Raw genomic sequence first — 24,234 nt, 5'->3', positions numbered from 1 at the left:
ATTGATAGAAATATTAAATCATATTATATGATATTTTTAAGGTAAAACCAGATGGGTGAATCTGCACCTAGCACATATATCAGTTACTAAAAACAATCATAAGCTTTAAAACATGCAAAGCTTAATGAAATCAAGTATACAGTGCAAAACAGAAATGACTGACGTATGTTTGGTTCAAACAATTCACAGTTATTAATGAAAGATGGAACTGAAAAAGTATGATTTACCATTGCAAGACTTCTGATGTTCAAACACTAAACATATATTCCTCTAATATGAATCCAGTATTCAATGAGAAATTACTTTTATTAACCTGTACATGCAAGAAGCATAATAATTTTAAGCAATAACTTTAACAATGATATATTATGTTAATGAAATATAAAATACAAACTCACATGGTACAAAACTTGGACTTGCTGAATTGTATACATCAAAATTCATTCCCCACTCAGTTGATTTCATAATGGTAAAAACTATCAAGTACATCACAGCTAAAGTTCCTAAAAACATAGAATGACAAGTAGCACTATATACAGAATCACTAAAACTAGAAAACTATCTGCCTTTATTGTATATTTTATAATTTGTCAAACAAAAACTTAACAAAATCATACACAACGTGTAGTGGGACACTTGTTAAAATTGTAATTCTAATATTTGCTAATTACAAAACTGAAAAATGTTTTTGGAAAGATCAAAACATCTTCACAAAAAATTATAATATATTCATAATCATCAATGAAATAAAACATTATACAGTTTCAATGCAACTATGCAGTTCTGTCTTAATATCTGTTGTTGGAAAGAAGCAGAATTTAACATTTTCCTAACCTGAAAATGTATTTCCAACAGATTCTTGCCTCTTCACATATAAATACTTTTTCCCTCATGGACCTGCCTATGAGATTTGTATGCCATTAGCCCAGAATTAGCTCCATCCTAAATTCAAGTATTTAACGTGAATGGTGCTGAAGCATGATGTCATCATGCAATAACAGCTCTCTGCAAGCAGGATGACAACACAACCTCCATATTCAAGATAACTTCATTTTTAAACAAGGTATGAAAAACAAGTATTAGAAGAGGGACAATCAGATGTGTGCATATATGAGAGTCTGTTGAACATATTTTCACATTAGGAAAATTAGCATTTTCATAAATCAAAAATGTATTTTCAATAATACCTATCTCATACTATGTTATGTTAGGGTTTCTTTAGCTTTGCCCATCTAACCACTGGTCTGATTTCATCCTTGTTCACTTCAGTCTTTTATTCTTCACTTAATTGCTCTTGGCAAAAACTGTCTTGTGACACTTTACACCTATATCAATGCACCCTTTATCTTGGTACTGAAAATAAGTACCACCTTCAGATAATACTGTCATTTTTGTGAGACTGACCCAATTTGCAGTTTCTAACACCATACCTTTACAGAGAGGAAGGGCAGGAGTGTGTAAAATGAGGTAAATATTATTAGAAATTTATTTTTTATTTAAGAAAATATTAACTTCCAAAACATGCATACTTCTGTTAATAAGATGTAGGGGCTGGTGATGGCATTATCCAAGCAATAAAAAAAACAACCTGCACAGATCATGGTTGTATCAATAGAAGACTGGCTCCCAAGTTCAGGAATCACACTACATCCAAAACAGGCATGCTTGTCACCTGGAACTTAATTCATGTGCTGTGGTTGGAATTTTATATGATTTTCTATCACTACTGGCCAGGTCCCAACCAGGTGGCAAAGGTCCCACTGCTCAGGGCTAGAATTACAGAGTCATGGCCCCTAAATCCCATGTTGGTGGCTAGGGCATTTGGATCACAATAAATCTATTTGTGAGTAGATTCCAACCTAAAGATACAGGATGATGAGTTTCAAGCCACCAGAATCATGACAAGAAGGACAAACTATTTCCTCAATCAGAAGAAGTCTGCAGGCAACACCCCAAACTTGAAATGATAAGATCATGTGTGCTATATGCAACCTAAGGAAATTGAACTTATCTGGTTTGGAATTACAAACACTCAGCTTCACTGTGCTCAACTAAGGACTTAGGATGGGAACCACTCTGCTTTTGCAGTTATGAGGAGAAATGGACCCTCTTCTGTGAATAATGTATTGAACCAATACTGTTAAAAAAAAAAAAGGACCACACTCAATCCAACCAGTATTGTGAGTAGATTCCAGCATATGCTGTCCCCCCCCCTACTGACACCTACTGACATCTGGGATGTAATTCTTCGATCTCTTCTCGTCTCCAGACAGAACCCAGGATAAGCAATATGGACCAAATGTCATACTCATTCCTTCAAAGTAACTGGGAATAAATCACAAAAAAATGAATGGTCACAATGAATAAAAAGCCATTATCTAGCACCATATATCTAGGTGAGATATAGGGGTTAGATGAATCAGCGAAAAGGATTTATCCCCTTCCCTGGCTGCCAGTATCTTAGGTAAGAAGGACCTGTCTGAGTAAGGGAAGACATAGGGAGGATAATAATGTTTCTTGTGCACATGCAGCACAAACAACTCCAGCCAGCAAAATCCACAGGCCAGCAGCAATAAAAAACACACCTTAAGAGAAAGATGATACATAATACATAAGACTAAAACTTCAAAAAGATGTTGAGAAAAAGCAAGTAACACCATTTTTATATCCAAGTTATGTAACTGAAATGGTCATTTGTGACAAAGAATCCAAAACAACTTGACAACCAGAGAGCACTAGGAACTCAAAGAATTTCTATCTCTTCATGTATCTGAAGGTAGCCAATAAAAACCACCTTATACAGAGTTATTATAAAACCCTTGTAAAAGAGTCAGGTCAAAAATCAAGCTATGATTTACACATCTGGATGAACTGGGTTCAACCTAATTTGTCAATATGTGCCATTTCTGTGAATAAATGTCCATTATGGGAGGATGCAGAAACTGAAACAGGTACATGGTAACCTTGAAAGTTAAATCTGAATGCCATGCAAAGGACAGCATAACCTGCATGCATGAAACTTGAGCTTCAGGAGAAATGGGTGTTGAGATATCAGATAGTGGATGCCTCAGGTTCATAACAGACACTTTTGAATGTACCATAAAAGTGGAAACCATGTTTGAAAGTTGGCCAATCTTGTGCAACTAACAGAATGTGAAGAGGGGTTGCATGAATCATTGCTAGGGCTCTGGGTAACAGAAGAATTGGTGAGTAGGTATATGGGATACCAAGTAATGGAGCAGAAGACACCAAGGCTGAAGTTACCAATGTTACATACAAAAAAGTAGGATTTTCAAGAAAAGAGGAGGATGTGCATATAAGAAAAGGTGAGAACATCAACAACCAGAACCAAAGATGAGGAACAAGGGACCAGAGGAGAGCAAAAGTGGAGTCTAAAGAGATTACAAAGGTATATATGAAGGGTGTGTATAACAGAGTGCAAATCCAACAACAGATTTATGGTGAAGAGACCCCTCCATAAGCAGCACAAAGACTGTGAGAAGTCCACAACAAGGTCCACAGATACAGGCATATAAAAGGCGACAAGATAAACCTAATATAAATGAACACAGAAGGGTAGGTCCAAAGTCAAAGGTCCTGGAACATGTACTTGAGGGTAGAGGTAAGAAATGACTGTGGATATGTCAAAGTGGATCTTGACTTACTTATTCACAAGAAGGGACAGGAAATGTGAACATGGCTTATAAGCAGCAAGAAGTTTGAGCACAGTAACATGGAGTGAACACTCATCTCACTTACAAATAACAGAATGATATCATCATTGAGAGATGTGTCTTAATCCAGAAGGGAAGTATCACCAAAGAGATAGATCTAATTTGCAACTTAGTAAAAAAACACTGGACATGGTATGGCATGGTGTAGTTACTGTGACAGTTCCTTGCAAAGATGAAAGGGTAGATACACAAATGAGGGCAGTGGAACCCAAAAGAAATCCTTTGGGTCTTCAAGGACCATTGGAGAATATACATGTGTGAATATTCCAAAGGAATAAGTGTTTCAGGGAAGTCAGAGACCCCAAAAGTGAAAGAACCCCTTGCATAAGATAAGAATGAGAATCATAAATTTTGGTGAACAGGCAAAGAGAAGAAAGCTGAGTTTGAGTGAAGAAAGAGATAACACAAATTCCCAGATGTACCAAATACTGAATGGGTCTGAAAAATGACTTGAAAAACAGGAAGTAGAAATTGGAAGATAGATTTAATGGATGAAACAGAGACAACACGAAGAGGATAGGTCAACAGGGATGCAGAGAAATGTTCAACAATCAACCTTGGCCAACCACACACTAGGTGAAAAAAAGACCATAGTTGGGTCAGAAGAAGGAGAAGAGGAAGTTAAAAGGAGTCAGAGAAGTGGGAAGAGGCTATGAAAGAGAAAGTGAAAATTAACTGTTATCAGAAAATAAGACTAACAACAAACAAAAAGGGAGAGACAGGTATCCAAAGGGCCAAAGATAATCACTAATAAGAAGAGCAATGAACCAAACATTGGGTAGTAGGAGGAAAAGAAAAAGAGGAAAGTCTGAATTCTGAAAGGGAAAAGGTAGGGGCAGACTGAACCAGATGGAGAACAGGAGTCAAAGGGCAAAGTCAGGTAAGATAAAAACCTAGAATGATAATGAGAACTGTGAGAAATCACCACCACCAAAGACATTAAGAATACAAAAAAGAAAGCCCTACAAAGACCACTTACACAAAAAGGAGAAACGTGTACAGTAAACAGGAACACAATTTGATCCAAAGGGTCCTAATGCAGAAGTGAAACAGGCAGAGAGAAGTAAATTAATTTTGCAGAAAACCCCTCTAGAACATGATGAAATGTCTCAGACTAAAGGTGAAAGGAGGAGAGACAATAGAGTTGTGACAAAATGGATAAATGAGGAACCAAAGACAATTTTAATGGATCCAATCCACAAGAAGGCCACATAGATCTACAAAAGAAACGAAGCATGTCTGCAAGTCACCAGAAGTTATGAATGCAAGAGAATGAGGAATTTAGGTGTTAGTGAGGAGCTGTAAGAGAAAGGAAACAACAAAATAAACCTAATATCTGGATTCATGGAGAGAAGGATGGACAATATTAGAGGACACAATTTAAAGATAAGGAAAGTAACATACCTGAAAATGAAATCTAAAAGTAGACTGAAAGGTTGAAGTTATTCCTCAAAACAAAGCACAACCCAAAAATAACCTTAAATTTATAGCCCAACAAGCTATTCCCAACTGAGGAAAAAGAACATCAGCTAACAGGGTAAGAGTAGGAGACCCAATAAACACGTGGTAATCCATAACATGCTACCATGTTCCCAACAGTTAACGAGTCTCCAGATGCCTTAGTAGAAATAAGGACTGTATGTGTAACATCATTCACACAGAACAAAGCAAAGTTACCGTCATTTGAGAATTCAAGACAATAATTCACACTTCTGAAAAAAAAAACATAAAGAAAACTAAAACCAAAGTTTGATTAACAAATGCAAACCTCATCAACTCAAACGAGAAATTTGAACACACCTGGGGGTTGTGTTGTCCTGATATTGGTGGGGAGCTATTGTTGCATGATGATGCCATGTAACTTTAAATTAAGGTTGTTTGGTTGGTTGATTTCGTGTTTTATGGCACAAAGCAGCAAGGCTATGTGCACCAAACCTCTGGTAAAAGGTAAAATAAATTAAATGTAGTAAAATACACAAAAGGAAATGAAGATAAAACAAAACAGCATTAAAAAACATAAAATGGCATAAAACCAATGTTGACACCTAGTCTACAATGTTAAGAGAGAAAGCAGAGTAAGAGAAGTTGTAAAGGACTTTCTCTAGCATAATGGTAATGATCATAACCTGCCAGAAAGACTAATAGGTAAGTACAAGAACCACAGTCAGTCACCTGAAGTTAGTCTTTCCATTCCTGGTTCCTGGTTATGTGTCAAAACAGCCATTATCAAAAGGTAAAATAATAAAAGTTTTAAAAGACATGTAGCAAAATCGTAACAATAATTAGCCAATTGTCCAGTAAAAAGGTAAAAGTAAAGTAAATGTAGTAAAATTCATAAAAGGAAATGAAGATAAAAACAAAACAAAAATTGAAAACATAAAATGGCATAAAATCAATGTTGACATCCAGTCTACAAAGTAGTAAAGGACTCTCTGTAGCATAATGGTAATGATCATAACCTGCCAGAAAGACTAATAGGTAAGTACAAGAACCACCATCAGTCACCTGAAGTTGGTCTTTCCAGTCCTTGTTCTGGGTTATGTGTCATTATGACCAAGTAATACAAGTGTTAAAAAACATGCAGCAAAATTGTAATAACAACTCGCCAGGACAACTAACGGGTAGTTCAAAAGGACAGTTCAAACAGCAGCGTTAGTCACCTGAAGTTGGCCTTTCCAGTCCTGGTGTCGAGTTATTTAATGTTATGGCCATTTTCCAATTTCAAATTGAACTAGAGTGATTGAGACTCTGAAAAAGGAACCACAATTAAAAATGTGTAATGAATAAATATCAAACACTTAAATGAGATTGAAAAGATTAATTGTCATTAAAAACTAAAAACTTTATCAAGGTGGACAGAGTCACCATCACCAATAACACTCTCTAATGTTACGGACAAACCCTGGGACAGAGCATGTTTAAAAGAGTGTCATCGTTGAATCGTAACGATGGCAAGAAAGTAAAATGTGGCTTACAGTTATTTGAGTGTTACACAAACTACACACTGGTGCATCAGTTCCAGATAAAAGAAAACAATGACTTAAAAAACTGTTACCAATGTGTAGTCTAGTTAAAAACACTTCCTCCTTCTGAACCTTACGGAAGCTAAACGGCCAAAGCCCAATATACAGTTTTATTTGGAAAAGCTTGTTGTCGTGTTGCTCACTCCAAGTGGACTGCCAGCTGGAGCAGAGCCGTGCCTTAAATACAGAACCATAGTCCTTGTACAGAATAGGCACAGAGGTGATAGTGCCAAAGTAAATAGATTTAGCTGCCGTGTCTGCAAGCTCATTCCTGCAAACACCAACGTGGCCTGGTATCCAGAAAAACTGGATAGAAGTAGATGTTCATGAAAAATGGACCAGTCCGTTTTGAATATCAGCAAGAACAGGGTGTGAGCCAACATGAAGCAATTCCAGGGCCAGAAGAGAACTAAGCGAGTCAGTATAAATAGTGCAGTTGGAGTACTGCTTAGCTTCGATATGATCCAGGGCAAGAGATATGGAATACAGTTCAGCAGTGAACACAGAATATGTAGAGGAGATTTTGTGTGCAACCACCGTACCGCAACAAACTATGGCAGAGCCCACTGAATTACCTGATTTGGAACCATCCATATCAATTGAAATGGAAAGATTGTTCGAAAGATGTTCAGTAAATAAAAGACGGTACTTCCAATCGGGAGTATCTGCGTTTCTCAGATGATTTAAGAAAGGTCATATTTGGGGACTGTAATAAGCCATGGTGGGATGGGCTGACCAATGAATTCTGCAATGTTATCCAAGGACAGACCCAATTCATCCAATTGCACCTGGATATGAAGGCCAAAAGGCAGATCCTCTCTTCTGAAAAAAGTATGGCCCACTGAGAAAGGAAAACCCATCCCCAGGTGGGATGCTTTGGTAAGGAACATAGTTTCAAAGAATATAGTAAAGACAGTTGCAAACGGCAAAGATGCAGAGAAGGTTCATGAGATTCTATATATAAGCTTTGAACAAGGGAGGCATGGAAAGCCCCAGTGCAGAGTCGAAGTCCTTGATGATGAATGGGGTCCAGTGTCTTTAAGGCCAAGGGTCTGGCAGAGCCATAAACAAATGATCCATAGTCGAGTTTCGATCGAATAAGAGCATGATATATCTTTAACATCGAACATCGATCTGCTTCCCAACTGGTGGACGAGAGGACACGGAGAATGTTCAGTGCTCTTGTACATTTGACCTGTAGCTGCTTAATGTGTGGTATAAAGGTCAGCTTACAGTCAATGATAAGCCCCAAGAACTTGGTCTCAGGAACCATTGACAGCGAAACCTCACTGACACGGATCAAAGTGAATCCCGGTGGCGGCAAAAGTGCAAAGGGTTTTAGAGAGAGAAAATTAAAGCTGTTCACTGTGGTCCACTTCAGTACACGATTGAGGGCAGTTTGTAGTTGCTGCTCAATATATGTCATGTTCGACGACTGACACGAGAGGTGAAAGTCGTCGACATAGTGCCCGTTTGCAACAGTGAGAGGGAGTTGTTCAGTGATGGCATTTATCTTTATACTGAAAAGTGTGACACTCAAAACACAGCCCTGAGGGACCCCAAGTTCCTGTACAAAAGAACGGGAAAGTGTCAAACCCACACGAACTTGGAATCTCCTGTCCATTAAAAATTTTTAATAAACATGGGTAAATGGCCATGTTACCCATATACACTGAGGTCTCTCAAAATGCCATACCTCCATATTGTGTCATAAGCCTTCTCAATGTCACAGAATATTGATACAAGATGTTGTCGTTTGAGAAAGGCTTCTCTGATTGATGTTTCAAGTCGAATTAGGTGGTCTATCATGGAGTGCTGTTGTGAATCCACACTGGGTGGCGAGAGGATGTTGTTTGATTCGAGGAACCAAACAAGACAAGCATTAACCATCCTCTTACAGGTCTTACAGAGACAGCTCGTCGAAGCAATTGGACGGTAGTTTGAAGGAATCTTGGGATCTTTCCCAGGCTTAGAGAAAGGTAAGGTAAAAGCCTGGTGCCAGGCATTAGGAAAAACATCCTCCATCCGGTTAAAAACAATTAGGAAAATATCAAGAGAAGCAGGAGAGAGATTGCACAGCATGTCATAGTGTACATCATCAGGTCCAACAGATGTACTGCCAGACCGATGAAGGGCCATTTTCAGTTGAACCAGTGTAAAGGGACGATTATAGTCAAAGAGACAGTCAGTTCGAAAGGAAAGAGGTGAACGCTCTGCCCGAGTCTTGATGGCCAAGAAGGTGGAGGAACAAGCAGAAGTGCTAGATACCTGGCAAAAGCTTTCACCTAGAGTATCGGCGATGCTCCGAACATCAGCTACCTCTCGGCCATCAGAGAGTAAGATTGAGAGGGAGACAGAATTGTAGTGCCCACTGACCTTTTGAATCCTGTCCCATATAACCTGGGAACTGGTGGTAGAAGATATGCTAGCTGTGAACTTAATTCAAGATTCCTTCTGGCTTTGACATCTTACCCACTTAGCATGTGCATGGGCCTGTTGGAAAGCAATGCGGTTCAAAAACATGGGATATCTACAGAAAGTATCCCAGGCCTGTTTTTGAGCCTTCTGTGCCATGTGGCAGGCAGGATTTCCCACGGACGAGGATGTCATGGAAAACGTGTCGAGGTTTTAGGAATACACTGAGCAGCTACTTGTATAATACAGTCAGTTACCGCTGCCACACAGTCGTCTACTGATGGCTGACTCACGATAGCAGGATCAAGTTCTGCGAAAGCAGTGAAAGTGGACCAGTCTGACAAATCCAGATTCCACCGAAGCACGCAGGCAGGATGGCATCGACCATGGCCAGTCTCTCTCAAAAGTATAGGAAAATGATCACTGCCCAGTGGATTATTGTCAACCCTCCATGAAAAATAGGAGAATAATGAAAGGGAGCAAACCGAGATATCAATAGCAGTAAAGGACTCACTAGGTGCATGAAAATAAGTGGAAGAACCAGTATTGAAAAAGACCCCTCCTATCACTAACAGTACTTCCCCAGAGGGGATGATGTCCATTAATGTCCCCCAGGATTAGAAAGGGAGATGGCAACTGTTCAACGAGAGCAAAAGGTCTGATTGATCATATGTCTCTCCAGTGGACAGGTAGAGAGAACAAACAGTTGATGGTATGACCCAAGGAAACACGGATGTCTACGGCCTCCAAGGGTGTGTTGAGTGGCAAAGACAGGGTGGGCACATGCCGATCAACCAACAGTGCCACCCCTCCATATACTCGTCCATCAAACAGCCTGTCATTTCTATACAGAGAAAACTGCCGAAAGGTGACTGTATTGGCAGGTTCCAGAAATGTTTCTTGTAAGGAAAGACATACAGGATGGAAGAAAGCAATCAGTGTTTTGATGTCATCCAGATTAGAATGTAAACCTCGACAGTTCCATTGTATCAAGGTGGCCATTTTTAAGACCACGTCTTTTTTCCTTACTGTCCTTATTTGGAGGAGGTCTATCGACCTGCATGGATCCTGCCCTGGGTCGATTGGGCAGGTCTTTGTTGTTGGAAGGGGATTCCAGTGATTGAGGACGTGACCAAATGATTGCTTTCATCTTAGGATGGGAGAAAAAAATGTATCTGAAGAAATGCCTGTATTTGAAACCAAAGGATGTGGATCTTGGGGTTTGTTGGAATGTGTGGGAGAAACAGAGATTCATCAATCTTTTTAACCATGGAAAGCAAAAGGCTTTTCATATGTTTTGAAAACGATTCTCTTGGAGGCACAGAGAGATCTGTCTGCACTCCCACTGTAGTTGTGGAACGAAGTTCAGCAGCATATGTCCGAGATGAAGTGGCAGGCAGCAATTTCTGAGCCACAGGATAACTAATGTTATGAGTTGTTTTCAAATGCTGCACCTCTTTTTCCTCCAACCATTTTGGGCAAGAACGAAAGTGGGAAGGGTAAGAACCATTGCAATTGACACAATGTGTGTCCGTGTCACACTCTTAGGCATCATGGTCCTTGCCACCACAACGAGCACATGTCAGGGAACCACGACATGAAGTCTTTGAGTGGCCAAACCTCTGACACTGGAAACATCGGGGAGGGTTTGGAATGTACGGCCGTACCCTGCAATTTAGATAACCTGCCTTGATGGTGGCAGGTGCATGTGGTAATGTAAATGTCAAAATGAGGATATTTGTCAGCAGTGTAACTCCGTCTTTGCGAGTGGAGGTGCGCGTCACACCAGAAACTCCTTGAGTGGAGAAACCAGCAAGATCTCTGACTTGGAGAAATTCTTCAAATCCCTCTCAACAATAACTCCTTGTGATGAATTCAAGGTAGCATGAGGGGTAACCTCAATAGGTACATCCCCAATTGCCTTTGAATTCAAGAGGAGTTCACTGTGTTGGGATGTGGATGTTTCAACCAATGTCTCCAGATCAAAGCTTCTTTACTGACTTTGGAGAGCCAGCAAGTCCCTCTAGTCCCTTCTGAATAAAAAAAGGGGGACATTTGCTCTAAAGGTTTTTCTGAAAGAGAATGTAATATAAGAAAATGAGGTACGTGTGTTACAGATGTTGAAGATTGCTACTCAAAGTCTTCAAGACGTGGTCGTTTAGCTATTGACTGTTTTTTCACTATTTTATTTAAATTTTTCGTAGGAAGATCCATAGGAAAAAGGAAAACTTCAGTACCCACTGACCCCACCCACCATGGAGCCCTACGAGGGGACACACTGCGATGTTATGCAAGGACATTGCAGCAATGCCAGAGTTTTGTGAGCACTATACCCAAACCCCAGCATCAGACACAATGTCCACAACACCCATTGAGAACTTCCAACACTGGTACTTGGTTGACTCTAGCCCAAGTGGACAAGCCGACTGACCCAAGAGGGGCCACCCAAAGGCCACCCGTCTACAGGAATTCAAGGCCAAAGTGGTGTATTAGGATTGGACCCCTCAACCACCAGGATCCTCTCCTCCCCTTCACGGGTTGCCACGTATGGCAAACATGTGGGTGGATGTTTAGATCCCAGAGAAGGTAACCAGAAAGACAAGAATCCACACCGAGGGGTTAAATTAAGGAATTTAATATGACGCACAGAAAATCAACATGATAAAAGTTCATACACATAAATTATAATATTTTAATTGTTACATGAAACTAATATGAAACATCTTATTTTCCTTACATAGCAACCATCTCTACACAAAGTGACACACTGCAACATTAAACTCCAATTTACATATAACTAGAAAAAACAATCCTTCTTTAAAAGTGATTGCAGTAAAAATACTTTTTGAATTTGTACCTATATTCCTTTTTTACTTTTTTATTCCAGGCTTTTATCCCAATTATAAATAGTTTAGCTTTTTTCTGACCGTATCTGTGGGTTCAAGAGCTTTAAAATGGTGATCACTTCTTGGAGACAATGAATTTTTACAAAAAATAAAGTTAGATTACTCTTCAAAAACATTTTTTGTTTTTAGATATTTTCCATGACTTTTAATAGCAGAATTACTAAAATGCACGAACACATTTTTGTTTTGTTGAATTTCATACGAAACTACCTGAGGGTTATATTTACTAGTCATCCCTAATTTAGATGAATTCATGACCCACAGATTACAAATGCCTTAACCACCATATCAAGAAAGGTTCTCAACTCTAGATTTAAGAAAAAAAATTAATACTTTTAAATTATTTAAATTTAAATAGTTTATTTAAATAACAACGTTTACAATTTGGTACAAATAATTAAAAGAACCCTGAAAAGTAAAAAACATAAAAGATAAATATTTAAAGAATAATTCAAAACTTTCTTAAGTTAATCTACCAGAATTATTTTTGACCACAAAAAGTATGCGATTTACTCTTGAGATCAAAGCAATAATCAAAATGTTCTCAGAATAATTAACATATTTCCTAGATTGGTGAATATTTGCTGCTCTTTTACACAATCTTCCAACATGGCTTTACAAAACAATGGAATACTTTAACATTATAAACTGCCATAATGTTTTTTACATTTTACTTTTAAATGAGACTTCTCCATATCATTATATGCAAATGTATCATGATAGTCAGTTCACTTAGTTAAAAAGTATACTATATATGACTTGCATGCATGACAAGTTACTTTAGAATTGGGTAAAACATTTAGTTTATATACTATACATAATAACATAATATGGTATATGTAATTAGGAAATTCTGTCTTTAATTTACTATAAATACCATACAGTATAAAATAATGTAGTAGTAAAAATTAGAGATCTTTGATTTAGTAAGTTATCTTACAGTAAATACTACTTTAAAACATGGTAGTTATTGGTAATTAGTGAGTAAATTTACTTTAAATATTTTGTAACATACCATGGTTGTAAATAATTACTGATTTCTGACTTAATGAGTTTATTTACTATATGCACCATACTGTAGCATAGCAATAAATAAGATTTATTACTTAGTTGATTTACTGTAGAGGTCATACTAAAATATGGTTGTAAATACACACAATTTTTACATTGTACCAAATTTACTATATATACCACATGGTAGTGGATAATAAGATTTCTAATATTGTGAGTTAGTTTACTACAAATATTATATCATAAAATGGTAATATATGATTAGGGAATTCTGATTTAGCTTTCAGTAAATATCTAACATACCAAGAGCATTAAACTTTGTAAAGAAAGTGGGTGACTTCAAGTTAACTACAGGAAAGATGATGATGAGAAGAAAGAAAGGAACAGTCAGATCAACATTCCAGATTTTGTAGAACAGATCATCATTACTGTTAGAACTGCATAATGTAGAATTCTTTGTTGAGTCAGAGAATGAAGTACATATCACTGAAAGTAGACAAAAGTTTTTTACATTGATAAACATAAAATACATGCAACAAAAATTACTGTTGAGGTCTCAAACTAGAATTTTCTTTTTTGTCAGACTCAAGTTGAATACTTTAGTTTCTAATACTCTAATTCTTCAATAGTCTATATTTATTGGTTCAATGGTACAGTCCTTTTTTTGTACAGTCATACTGTTTGCTTCAATTATATCATTTAGAAAACAATTCATCATTAAAATTAATTTTATGTATTTCTAAACTGCAGCATTTTTTTTCTATTGTTTCACATACCCACAAAGCTGTATATCTACATAGAAAGACCTCTGGTGTCCTAAACCAATTTTTATTTTATCTTATTTTAAAAAACGTCATTGCAAAGTCAACATCATATTTTTTAACAAAAAAAACAAACCTAGCTTATGGTGGGAAGTAGAGCTTATATAAAATCCACTGGTATAAACAAGTCATACAGAAGGTGGGAGAGTGAAATATTATGGGTAAATGACACAATGTGCAAAAATAAATGAAGAACTTTTAGAAATTTTGAGGCACAAGTTCAAAGTTAATGCAAAAAGGCTTTCAGTACTTCAAAGGTAGGTCTGCCAGATTTAAATTTTAATATAAAATCTATTTTGGGGTAGATTGTAATTGGATTCAACACTATTTCAATATTGTGAATAAAAAAATGTTACAATAGTTAACCATACAACATAAATATTTCCTTACAAATAAGTTATATTTATTAAAGCAAACAATAAATACCAGTAAAGAGAACAAGGTTAGATAGAAACTGCAAATTGCTGGGTTGATATTCAATGAAAATATAGTAATGTACATTCAGATTTTGAGAAAAAAGGTTTTGTTTAATTAAATTTTTGTTTGTTTACTGAATTTTTCTAAAGATCTAGAAGGTTATCCATTCTAATCAACCTAAAATAACAGAGAAAAGGCAACTAGTCAACACCTCCCATCACCAAATTCTTATGAATAATATACAAATAAAATAAGTTGTATAGATCACCAGGTATGAATATAATTACTTTTCATTTTTACAATATTAAATGCCAAATACTTCAAGAAATTAAATAAAATACATAATATTTTGAAGACTACAAACATTTATACAAGAGGGTTTTTGGTAATTTTCCTTTTCAATTCTTTGTCTATTATTACTTATGTCAAAAGATTACCAGCTACCTAATGGTTATTATTACACACTGTTTGGGAAAGAAAATACATTTGCCATGAGCAAACTGTATTGCACACATTTCGTGTTTATAAATCTTGACGATGTAGGAGAATAAGTAAAACTTTAAAAAAAATCATTAAACTTTCCAAATATGAATTTTAAAACACAAATGCATAATTAGGTAAATTTTATAAGTAAAACCTAAATGCAAGACTCATTTCCCCCATTTGAAAATGGAAAGCACATTTCCCTTTACAGTAAAGACCTTGAAAAGCAACATCTGTTCTTTATGTTAGTTTCTAAGTATGCCATTCAATTTAAAACTGTTGTTTAGCAACATAGTTTCTACTAAGAAAGTACAGGTCACTTATCTTCAATTCTGGAATTCTTTCAATGGGCTTTTCAATGGCTTTAATTCTTAGTTTCTCAAATTACATTTACAAAAATTTGTAAATGTACTTTGAATATCTGAACCATGGCTAATTACATTCTCACTTCTTTTGAAATAAAGAAATAGAAATTTGTAAAATATAAACTTTTAAGTATAATTTACTTGTTATTAATTTCATTGAAGTACATTTATAGCAAAGCAGTTGACGTAAATTTTGAATTCAGCAAACTCACATGCACAGAAAAGGTTTACAAATTGCGTCATTGTCATAGAGTTAACCCTATATATAACCTTTAGAGCTATTTTAAAATTCCTTTTGGTGCATGGAACTGCATTACATATAAAATTTAATTAAACCATTTTACTCTTGACATACGTCAATGAAATTAACATTACAATGCATGTTACCATTTGAATTTTTATGCTATCTAATTACTTTGTTGTAAATGAAATATTATAAAAACACTTAAATTGCAGTTTTTGTGTCACAGGATTCACATTATAAAAAATCTCAACATTAGAAGCAGTTCACTCTTAGCTACTTAATTTGGAAATGTAGATGAATATCTAGACATTATGTGCATGTGTTTTTAATATCTAAAGTCTGCAGATATGTTATCTAGAAAACAGATATACATTTTCCAGCCCTTTATGGATGCCACACCCACCTTCTACACTTTGTCTCGAGAGCTATGACAGCCATGTAGACAGCCGACACAAGTGTATATTGTTATTAGAAAGAGCTCAGTTTACACAAAACTCCCCAAATGGTTAATTTGAAATTGGCAAGCAGTTTTTGTATGAAGGAGATATAACTGTCCTTAGTATTATTTTCTGCTATATCAACTTCAGCACTTATGGCAGTTTCTTACCTAAATAAGCTACAGTTAGAGTCATATTAAAAGTCATATTTCAAAGGTTTAATGATTTTTATAAGTTTAACCTTCTTGTTTTCTGTATTGTGAAAGCATATAAACAAGATGGCTTCCTTGCGTGTGCAAAGAAATAGTGAAAAAAAAAGATCTCTTGAGCACCCCTTTATATATAACAACAGACAAAGAATTGGAAAGAAAACTTAAAAATAAACTATAAGTGAAAAAATAAAGACATGCAATTATACATGTTAAAAATCTAGTTTCAAAAGATTTTGACAGAGAACTAAAATATATTATGCATTTCTATTTCTTAATTTTAAACATTTCACTGCAGTGTACATTGATAATAACAGGTTGAGTTAATGATATGGTAGAGAAAATGGAAAATAAAATATAAAAAGTTACTTTAAAATAATTTGATATTCATTCAAGAGGTTCTAAATATTATGCAAATGAAATGTGAAAACTAAAATAATAAGAAAAATTTTAATATTTCATATAAACATCACCTTGCAGGTAAACTATTCAGAGACAGTGTAAATAACTACATTAAATAACAAATATTTTTATTATAGTAGAAAAATAAAATAGCTTTGTTTTCCTCAAATTACATACTTTTAGGAATGTTTTTGCCATATTTCAAACAATTTTACACACTAGTTTTATTTTTTACAAAAAAAAATGTTGAAAGCAATGTTACTTTTTCTCTGAGAGTGTAGCTTGAGTTTATAGGATATGTAGAACCTAAGAATTTTGCAAGAGAATGGTTAACTAGTTTTGAAACATTTCCAAATCTGAAATTGGCTTAAAAATAGAATTAACTTGAACATAAGCAAGGCTTAATCTTAAGTTTGTGGGGTCAAAGGTAACTGTAGCAAAAAGGACCCTTATATAGGTAACTCTAGCTATGGAGTTTGCTAGATGTTATTTGCACTTATAGAGAACTGGTTGCCAACTTAACTCCTGAAAAAAATATTTTCAAATGTTCTTTAAACAGTTTATTTTTTAAAATAATTTATACAACTGATAAAATGAAATTTAAAATAAATATTACAAAATAAAAAATGTATCACTGCATACATGAATGATATATATATGTATAACCTTTTAACTCAACTCACTTCTCGACATTACTATGTTTGCTTTGAATTTTTGCAAAGCTACACAAGAGTTGTCTGCACTAGCTATTCCTAATTTAGCAGTGTAGAACTAGAGGGTAGGCAGTTAGTCAACACCAACCACCAATTATTGGGCTACTCTTTTAATAACAAATAGTAGGATTGACTATCACATACTAATACTCCCATGGCTGAAAGGACAAGTACATTTGTTGGAACGGGAAATTGAGTCTGCCACCCTCAGACTGCAAGTTGACCTCCTAACCACCTGGCCATGCCATGCCCTTTACATCAGTCACATTATTTGTTTTATAACAATGATTTTCCACTCTTCTATGCACTAAAGTTCTCAATCAGAAGATAAAAACTGAGACAGTTTAAAATATTTTTTTATAGGTAAGTGTCAGAGATTCTAATCTTTTCTGAGACATGGAAGAATGGAAGTAAGTTTTGATAAACTTCAGTCAAGAAAGTTTTTTCTGCTGAAGCAAAAGTAACTGGAATAGTCAGGACTATGTGAAGTGCTACTTGCATATTGAGCATATCTCATGTAAGTCATTTTGTATGATAAATTACAAGGCAAAGATTATTTAGTATCAGGTGGTCTAAAAAACCATGTTATTTGTATATTTTAAATTCATTAATGTCACATGAACCATAAGTGCCAATTTTAAGCCTCATAAAATCACAATTTTTGTAGACTTTATATTTTACAACACAAGTAATTACAAATACTGATACCCCAAAAATCCACTGCAAGTTATTAAGCCTCACAACTAAATTTTATATAAATCTAAAACATTTCTATTAATAAAATAGCCTTGATCATAATACTTCAAACTTTTGAATGATACAGGAATTTTTGTCTTGTGTATAACTTAGAAAGAGTGATAGAATTATGTAGAAGAAATGTATAAGTCTTATTTATAAGCATGACATACCCTCTGACCCCTACTTGTCTCAATAGGGTTAGTATGTTATTTTTTTATTATCTATAAGAAAGTCATCATTTCCTGTGAAAATGAGAATTTAGCTTCCTTAAATAACATTATATCCTGATTATCATTTAATGGCAAAAACTATTCATCAAGATCATCTAAGTTGGAAAAAAACAAACAATCTCATCTTCAGTATTTCTTAAGAAACAGAACAGGCATTTATAATTGTATCCAAAACTTCACATCCCACTGAATTACTAGAAACACTTACAAAACTGCTTTTGCAATAATTAACACACTTAGATTACTTGCACATTTTTTCACTACCCTTAATCCTAGAATCAAATATGTCAGTGAGTTTAAAAAAGCAGCACAACTTTTTTTCTAAGATTTAGATTCACATTTTCTACTTTTACCATGATCTTAGTTTCCCATTGTTATATAAAGTGTAAGAAGATAAAAATAATTTTTAAAATAAATCCCAACTAGATTCTTGCAGATGTAGTCTAGAACAGAATTCTGAATCTCTAACTTATAAATTTTATTAGCCAATGGACCCATGCAGTGCATAAAGAGATGTTTCTAACTGTAAAATTTCATTGTTATTTTTGCTTTGCACAATTACGTTTTTATCTCAGCTACATGGATACTGCTTGTAAGAAGTCAATAATATCGTTTGTCCATTTTATTGTTGTTCTTTTTGTGTGTGATTATATTATTTCCTTGATCTCGTACTTTATACTGTGATTAATCATTATTATAGCAAATATTTTGAGTTGAAAATGAAATGTTTAAGAATTATGATTATAAAAATGTATTTGTCCAAAATAACATGTATCTAAAATATCGAACTTATTATAAGTGTCTATTTTAAAAGTACATACAAAGAATGTATAAATATCCTGTAACTCCCATCATTAGCACTAGTAGCCAACTTCTACTGACTGGTACATAGTTAGCCATGAATCAAGTTATAAAATAATGCATTTTACCAGAAAAATATCTTATTCACACAATTAGCATTATTGCTAGTTGATTAACAGGATTAAACCACTATACATTAAACATCTGTTTAAAACAGGTTTCCTATCTTCTTTAGAGTGTTTCTATTATGTCTTTGGGTCAAAATGTTTTTGACACAAACACATCTCCAATTATAATGTGGGAGTCCATGGAAAAATAGGTTTTCCTATATGAACTATTTCAAGAATTATCTATTCTGTATATTGATAAATAAGTGTATAAGAAATGTTCTAGAATTTTCTTTTCTAGAGTTTATTAGAACTCTCTATTCCAGAAAACCCAATTTTGACTAAAATATGAGATTCAGCCCATAGATTACACAAAATACAAGTTTTCACTATGACAATGATCAGGGTGAATTTGTAATGGCTGATGCAAACTAACAAATAGTGAGTAACTAACTAGCATCAGCTGTAGGGTCCCATAACACACCATCATATTCATGTTTACTCACAAATCATGTCATAGGTCATTGAGAATATAACCATGAATAATTATTTGAGGATTCAACATTAAGATATTGATGTCGAAAAATTTCTTTAGGAGATGCAGCATTAAAGAGATAATTTAATAACCTATGCATCTCAATGCTTAGACTCTATAGAAACAGGAATACTAGAAAATAATATTTCTTAAAACATTTTTATATTTTCCATCATTAAGTCAAGCCACAGAGCCTCTTCAGGCAGACACCTTATCTGGTTATAAGTATATTAGGAGTTTTTTATACATTTCATTTAAAAAGAGAACACTTTACATGAATTAAAAATAAGTATTAAGCATAGATATGAGAGCAATCAAAGACTTTAAAAGGTTAATTTTGTACAATATAATCTACTGATCAAAGTCCACAGGATCTCTTACATTGGGAACTTTCACATAGAAGCTATGTACACTATTAACTCTTTCAATACAAGCTCGATCAACTTGACTGACCATATGATCTCTTTGTACTCATTTAAAGTCTTCTCAGATTTAACATTTGAAGCTTTGAAGATAGTGTGGGTATCATGACAAAATTTGTAAGTCTTTAAGTTAACATTAAGTCTTTCACATACCAAAAATCATTTTTTAGTAAAGTATTATTAATAAAATAAAAAAATTTGTCAATTAACATATTGTATTTTTTAATAATCTGTGCAAAGTAATTTTCATATTAAAATTAAAAATGTCTTTTCTAACCTCATACCTCACATTTCCTTTGTGTAATCCCTAAAACCTCCTATATGCATTTCAAACATCTTCTTTTCACCAACACTATTTTTTTATTTGTTACCTTTCTCTATTTCAAAACATAATTGGTCAGTTTGACAGACTTTTGATATTTTTTGGTGGTCATGAGGTCAAAATTACCCTTTTCATCTTCCTAGAATGACTTCAAGTTGTAATGTAACTACATTCATTTATTCTAAGTAGTCCTAAGTTTGTAACAGTATAAATCTATTTATAATTAAATTTTGTTTTATTGCCCTTTGAACTGTGTTCAACTACTATAAGCACAATTATAAATTTAAATCACTAAGAAAACGTGCAGCTTATGTTACGTTAACAAATTACCCAGGAGCTACTATGAGCTGCTTGCATACAGATCTCATGAAACATTTTTATGATTAATTTATGATTTTATTTTACCTAATCTAACTAAGTAGTTGTTAATTACTCAGGGCACATACAGCTTACATTACTTGCAAGCTACTACGAGCTGCTCATGTGTGTCCCTCATGAAACATTTTTATTATAATATTATTATTACTTATTATACCAATATAATTTTAACTAACCTAAAGGGATACCTATTCTTGCATTTAAGTTAATTTTATAATTATACATAAAGAATAAAAATGAAAACAATAAACAAAATATTTAACCTCTTTCTTTTTTCTTGTCATGAATTTTAAGAGATTTAACACAAATTTGTTATACTAATGATAGTAATATACTTAATAATTTTTAGTTAATTAAATAATGTTCCAAACAATATAAACTAATAACATGCAAAATATAGACAAAGTCCTTTACTTCTGAATACCTTTCTATCTTTGCAACTCAAGAGTTGTTACAATTTCTTCCAAGCTAATTATTAACCTTCTCACAGGAATGATTTGATACTTTGAATGAAATTGGCATTTAATCATACAGAACATAACACTGTACAATTTGTCATCAGATAGATGAAAGCCTTGAGATTCCACTGGTAAAAGGTGATATATAATTTAACATAAAAGAGAACTATTAACAAATTATGAAAAAGAGGATGAGAGGTAGGTGGCAGGAGGAGTTTAATTTTCTATTCAATAGCTCTGTAATCAAACTAAATTGAATATTATAAGAAAAATATGGATTATCTGATCAATGACAATTTTATAGAGTAATTTATTTTTAATTTCACACTTATCTGAAGGGTGGTGGATAAAATAGGGAAAATGGCATGCCAAGAGAAAATGAGTCACGTGTCACACCATGAGAAATTCAGGATTTCTTTTTTATACTGCCTTGTAGAACTAAGAACTTAAAACTTGTATACTATTAAGATATGCATTATTAGCTAAGATTTTAAACTACACTAATTGGTATAACCAACAAAAAGTAGTTTAATCAAATTTTGAATAAACGACATTAAAACCTTGCATCACACAAAGAAAGAGAGACCTGTGGTGATAGAGTAAAAAATTTACCAAGAATTCCTTTCCTATGTTGCAATTCAATTGTATCATCATATAAAAAGACTCAAATGTCTCCTTCTATAACTCGATTTTTCCACATTCAGACTTCAAGATAACAAAACTATATCAGAGATTTCAATTACTATTCAATTATCAAGTTTAAAAAAAATAAAATAATAATCACAACTCTGAGGATAAGAAAGTTTTCAACAAACCATAAGTTCTGTATTCTGAATTTTTTTTAACTAAAATCATGTCGGGTCCACAAATGTTCCCTAGAAATTCCATTATCAGTAAAAAATAGCAAATATACTTTACTCCTATGGGAAGAAAATTATTTTATTTTTTATATATTTTTCTAACTGATAACTTCTCTACAAATATTATTATTTTGAATAATTTTATTACAAGCTATTAGCTAAATCATGAAAAATTCTAGTAAATGCTAATTATTTCAAGCTTTAAATTAGTTAAATATTTCCAAACAGTAGATCATAATAGTTAAGAAAAAGTAAATCCTATATTATGAGAAGTCCAACTTGAAAATGATTTAGTGTTTTATGGTACAAAGCAGTTAAGCTATCTGCATAACTTGGAAGTAAAGTGGAAACTATGATTTACTTCTAAAACAAGCAAATTACTTATACTAATTCAATCCCATTCCTTATAATGTGGCAAAGTATATTATAAAAATATTCAATCCCTTTTTTTATTATTTAAAAAAAAGTTTCTTTGTTTTAATACTGATATTCAATATACAGAAAAGAGGCTCTCATAAGATACCAACAAAATTTTGGAACTTGCCAGGCATAGGTTATTTGACAAGATATTAGATTAGAAGATGAACAACACAAATTGTACATATCAAAATACCTATAGCTATAGATATATCCAAAACTGCAATGAGAAGCAGAAAACTAGCAATTTTCTAGAAGATGAACAACACATATCAAAATACCTATAGCTATAGATATATCCAAAACTGCAATGAGAAGCAGAAAACTAGCAATTTTCTTTATAATAATTTATAACATAACTCTAAGGTGAATTCTTTACTAAGCTATAAGAAAAAGTTAGTAAAACATAAATGAGCCTGTAAAGAGGGGTTATCAATTAAATCATAAATCATTTTTGGTTGTTGGTTATATATGCTTAGTAAATAACCTGGAGATGATTCTTTCAGCTTACAAAGATATTTCAAATTTACACAGATAACAAACCACATTTGTGTCACAGTACTCCAGTTCTAGAAAATACTAATTCAGGTAGCTTCATTTGTTTTAACTTTGATAAGAAGAAAGAATGAGTGCTCAATTATTATAGATATAATTAGGTATGGTTATATAATTATTTTGTAATAACAGTCTATGACCAAAAGTTGGGAGTTTTACATTGCAAAAATTAAGGGTGTTTTTTTAAGTGACAAATATTTCCACTTTAACTTTATGAATAGCATTCTTTTAATTATCTAATAGTTTTAAGGAGTAGCCACTATAACCACAACTGTCTAACGATGGTAAGTGATAGTGGAGTTCTAACACAAACACTAGTCTTTTCAAGTTTCATTTATTAGCTATATTGTCTAGGAATTGCATTACTTGGATAAGGTTTGCAAGATATCTCCAGTACGTTTCAAAGCTAATGCTTCAACATTTCTCTTTTGAAAGTTTAGTTTTTGTAATACCCTGAAAGGTGGTATTTTTCCTTGTTCTATTTTTGCTTTTGTTTTTGGTACAATTAATTTTGCTTAAATATTTGACTTGACTTGTGTATTCATTCATCACTGTTATATAGTTGTATTTTTTGACCCTATATATCCTTTTGATGCAGATACCACAAGTTGATGATCTTCATTTATAAACAAAAAAATATGTATCAGGGTCACTGCAAAGAAAAATATACTGCAAGTATTGATAACACTTTCAAAAATCTTTCAAAGTCTTTTAAATTGTTCTGAGCCTCACTGCTGCCTAAGCTCCTTTTGCCTGAATTAAACTGCTAAACAGATAGATGCAAGGTGGTTAAACAAAGACTAAAACATTTACTTAAGTGTTCATTGTCATCTTGTAACATAAAATTAATTCGTTGGACAGGAAGTTTCCTTTAAATTTTCTGCATAATATTTTTCAAGTTTTCTATTAAATAAATGGCACTCATTACACAATTCATACACATTAACCTATTACAACTAATCTCAAGTTAAAATGGATACAATTTGTTTCAAACTTTGTATCAAACTAAAATTTTAATAACACACACTGTCTACAGACTATGTCATCTCCTAAATATTAAGAATATACAAGTAGTTTAGGAAAATGCTTACAATCAGAGTCACTTGAATTTGCATTATTTTGTACCCCATAAGCTCCAGTAGCCAAGCCTACAATTTGTAATAAAAATATACTTTTAAAAAATCTTGAAATTTTCATATCACTTCAACAAAAGATAAAGATGATACTTGGT

The 24,234-nt window shown here is 33.6% G+C and overlaps 1 protein-coding gene across 13 annotated transcripts in view; it reads right to left on the bottom strand.

The window, feature by feature from the left end:
• LOC143224941 (sodium-coupled neutral amino acid transporter 9 homolog) overlaps positions 1-24,234 on the bottom strand; it is a 69,470-nt gene that overhangs the window by 19,280 nt on the left and 25,956 nt on the right. For 10 of the 13 annotated variants that reach the window (XM_076453471.1, XM_076453509.1, XM_076453462.1 and 7 more), the window contains 3 exons: positions 24,095-24,151; positions 13,393-13,575; positions 399-503 (listed from right to left, as the gene is read on the bottom strand). In XM_076453471.1, the coding sequence (XP_076309586.1) occupies positions 399-503; positions 13,393-13,575; positions 24,095-24,151 (345 nt within the window). The remainder of the gene's footprint in view (positions 1-398; positions 504-13,392; positions 13,576-24,094; positions 24,152-24,234) is intronic. The other 3 variants (XM_076453535.1, XM_076453518.1, XM_076453482.1) reach the window with 1 other exon arrangement.

The sequence above is a fragment of the Tachypleus tridentatus genome, chromosome 1 (genome assembly GCF_004210375.1).
Source record: "Tachypleus tridentatus isolate NWPU-2018 chromosome 1, ASM421037v1, whole genome shotgun sequence".
NCBI lineage: Eukaryota > Metazoa > Arthropoda > Merostomata > Xiphosura > Limulidae > Tachypleus > Tachypleus tridentatus.
This window is presented reverse-complemented; position numbering and strand designations above follow the sequence as displayed.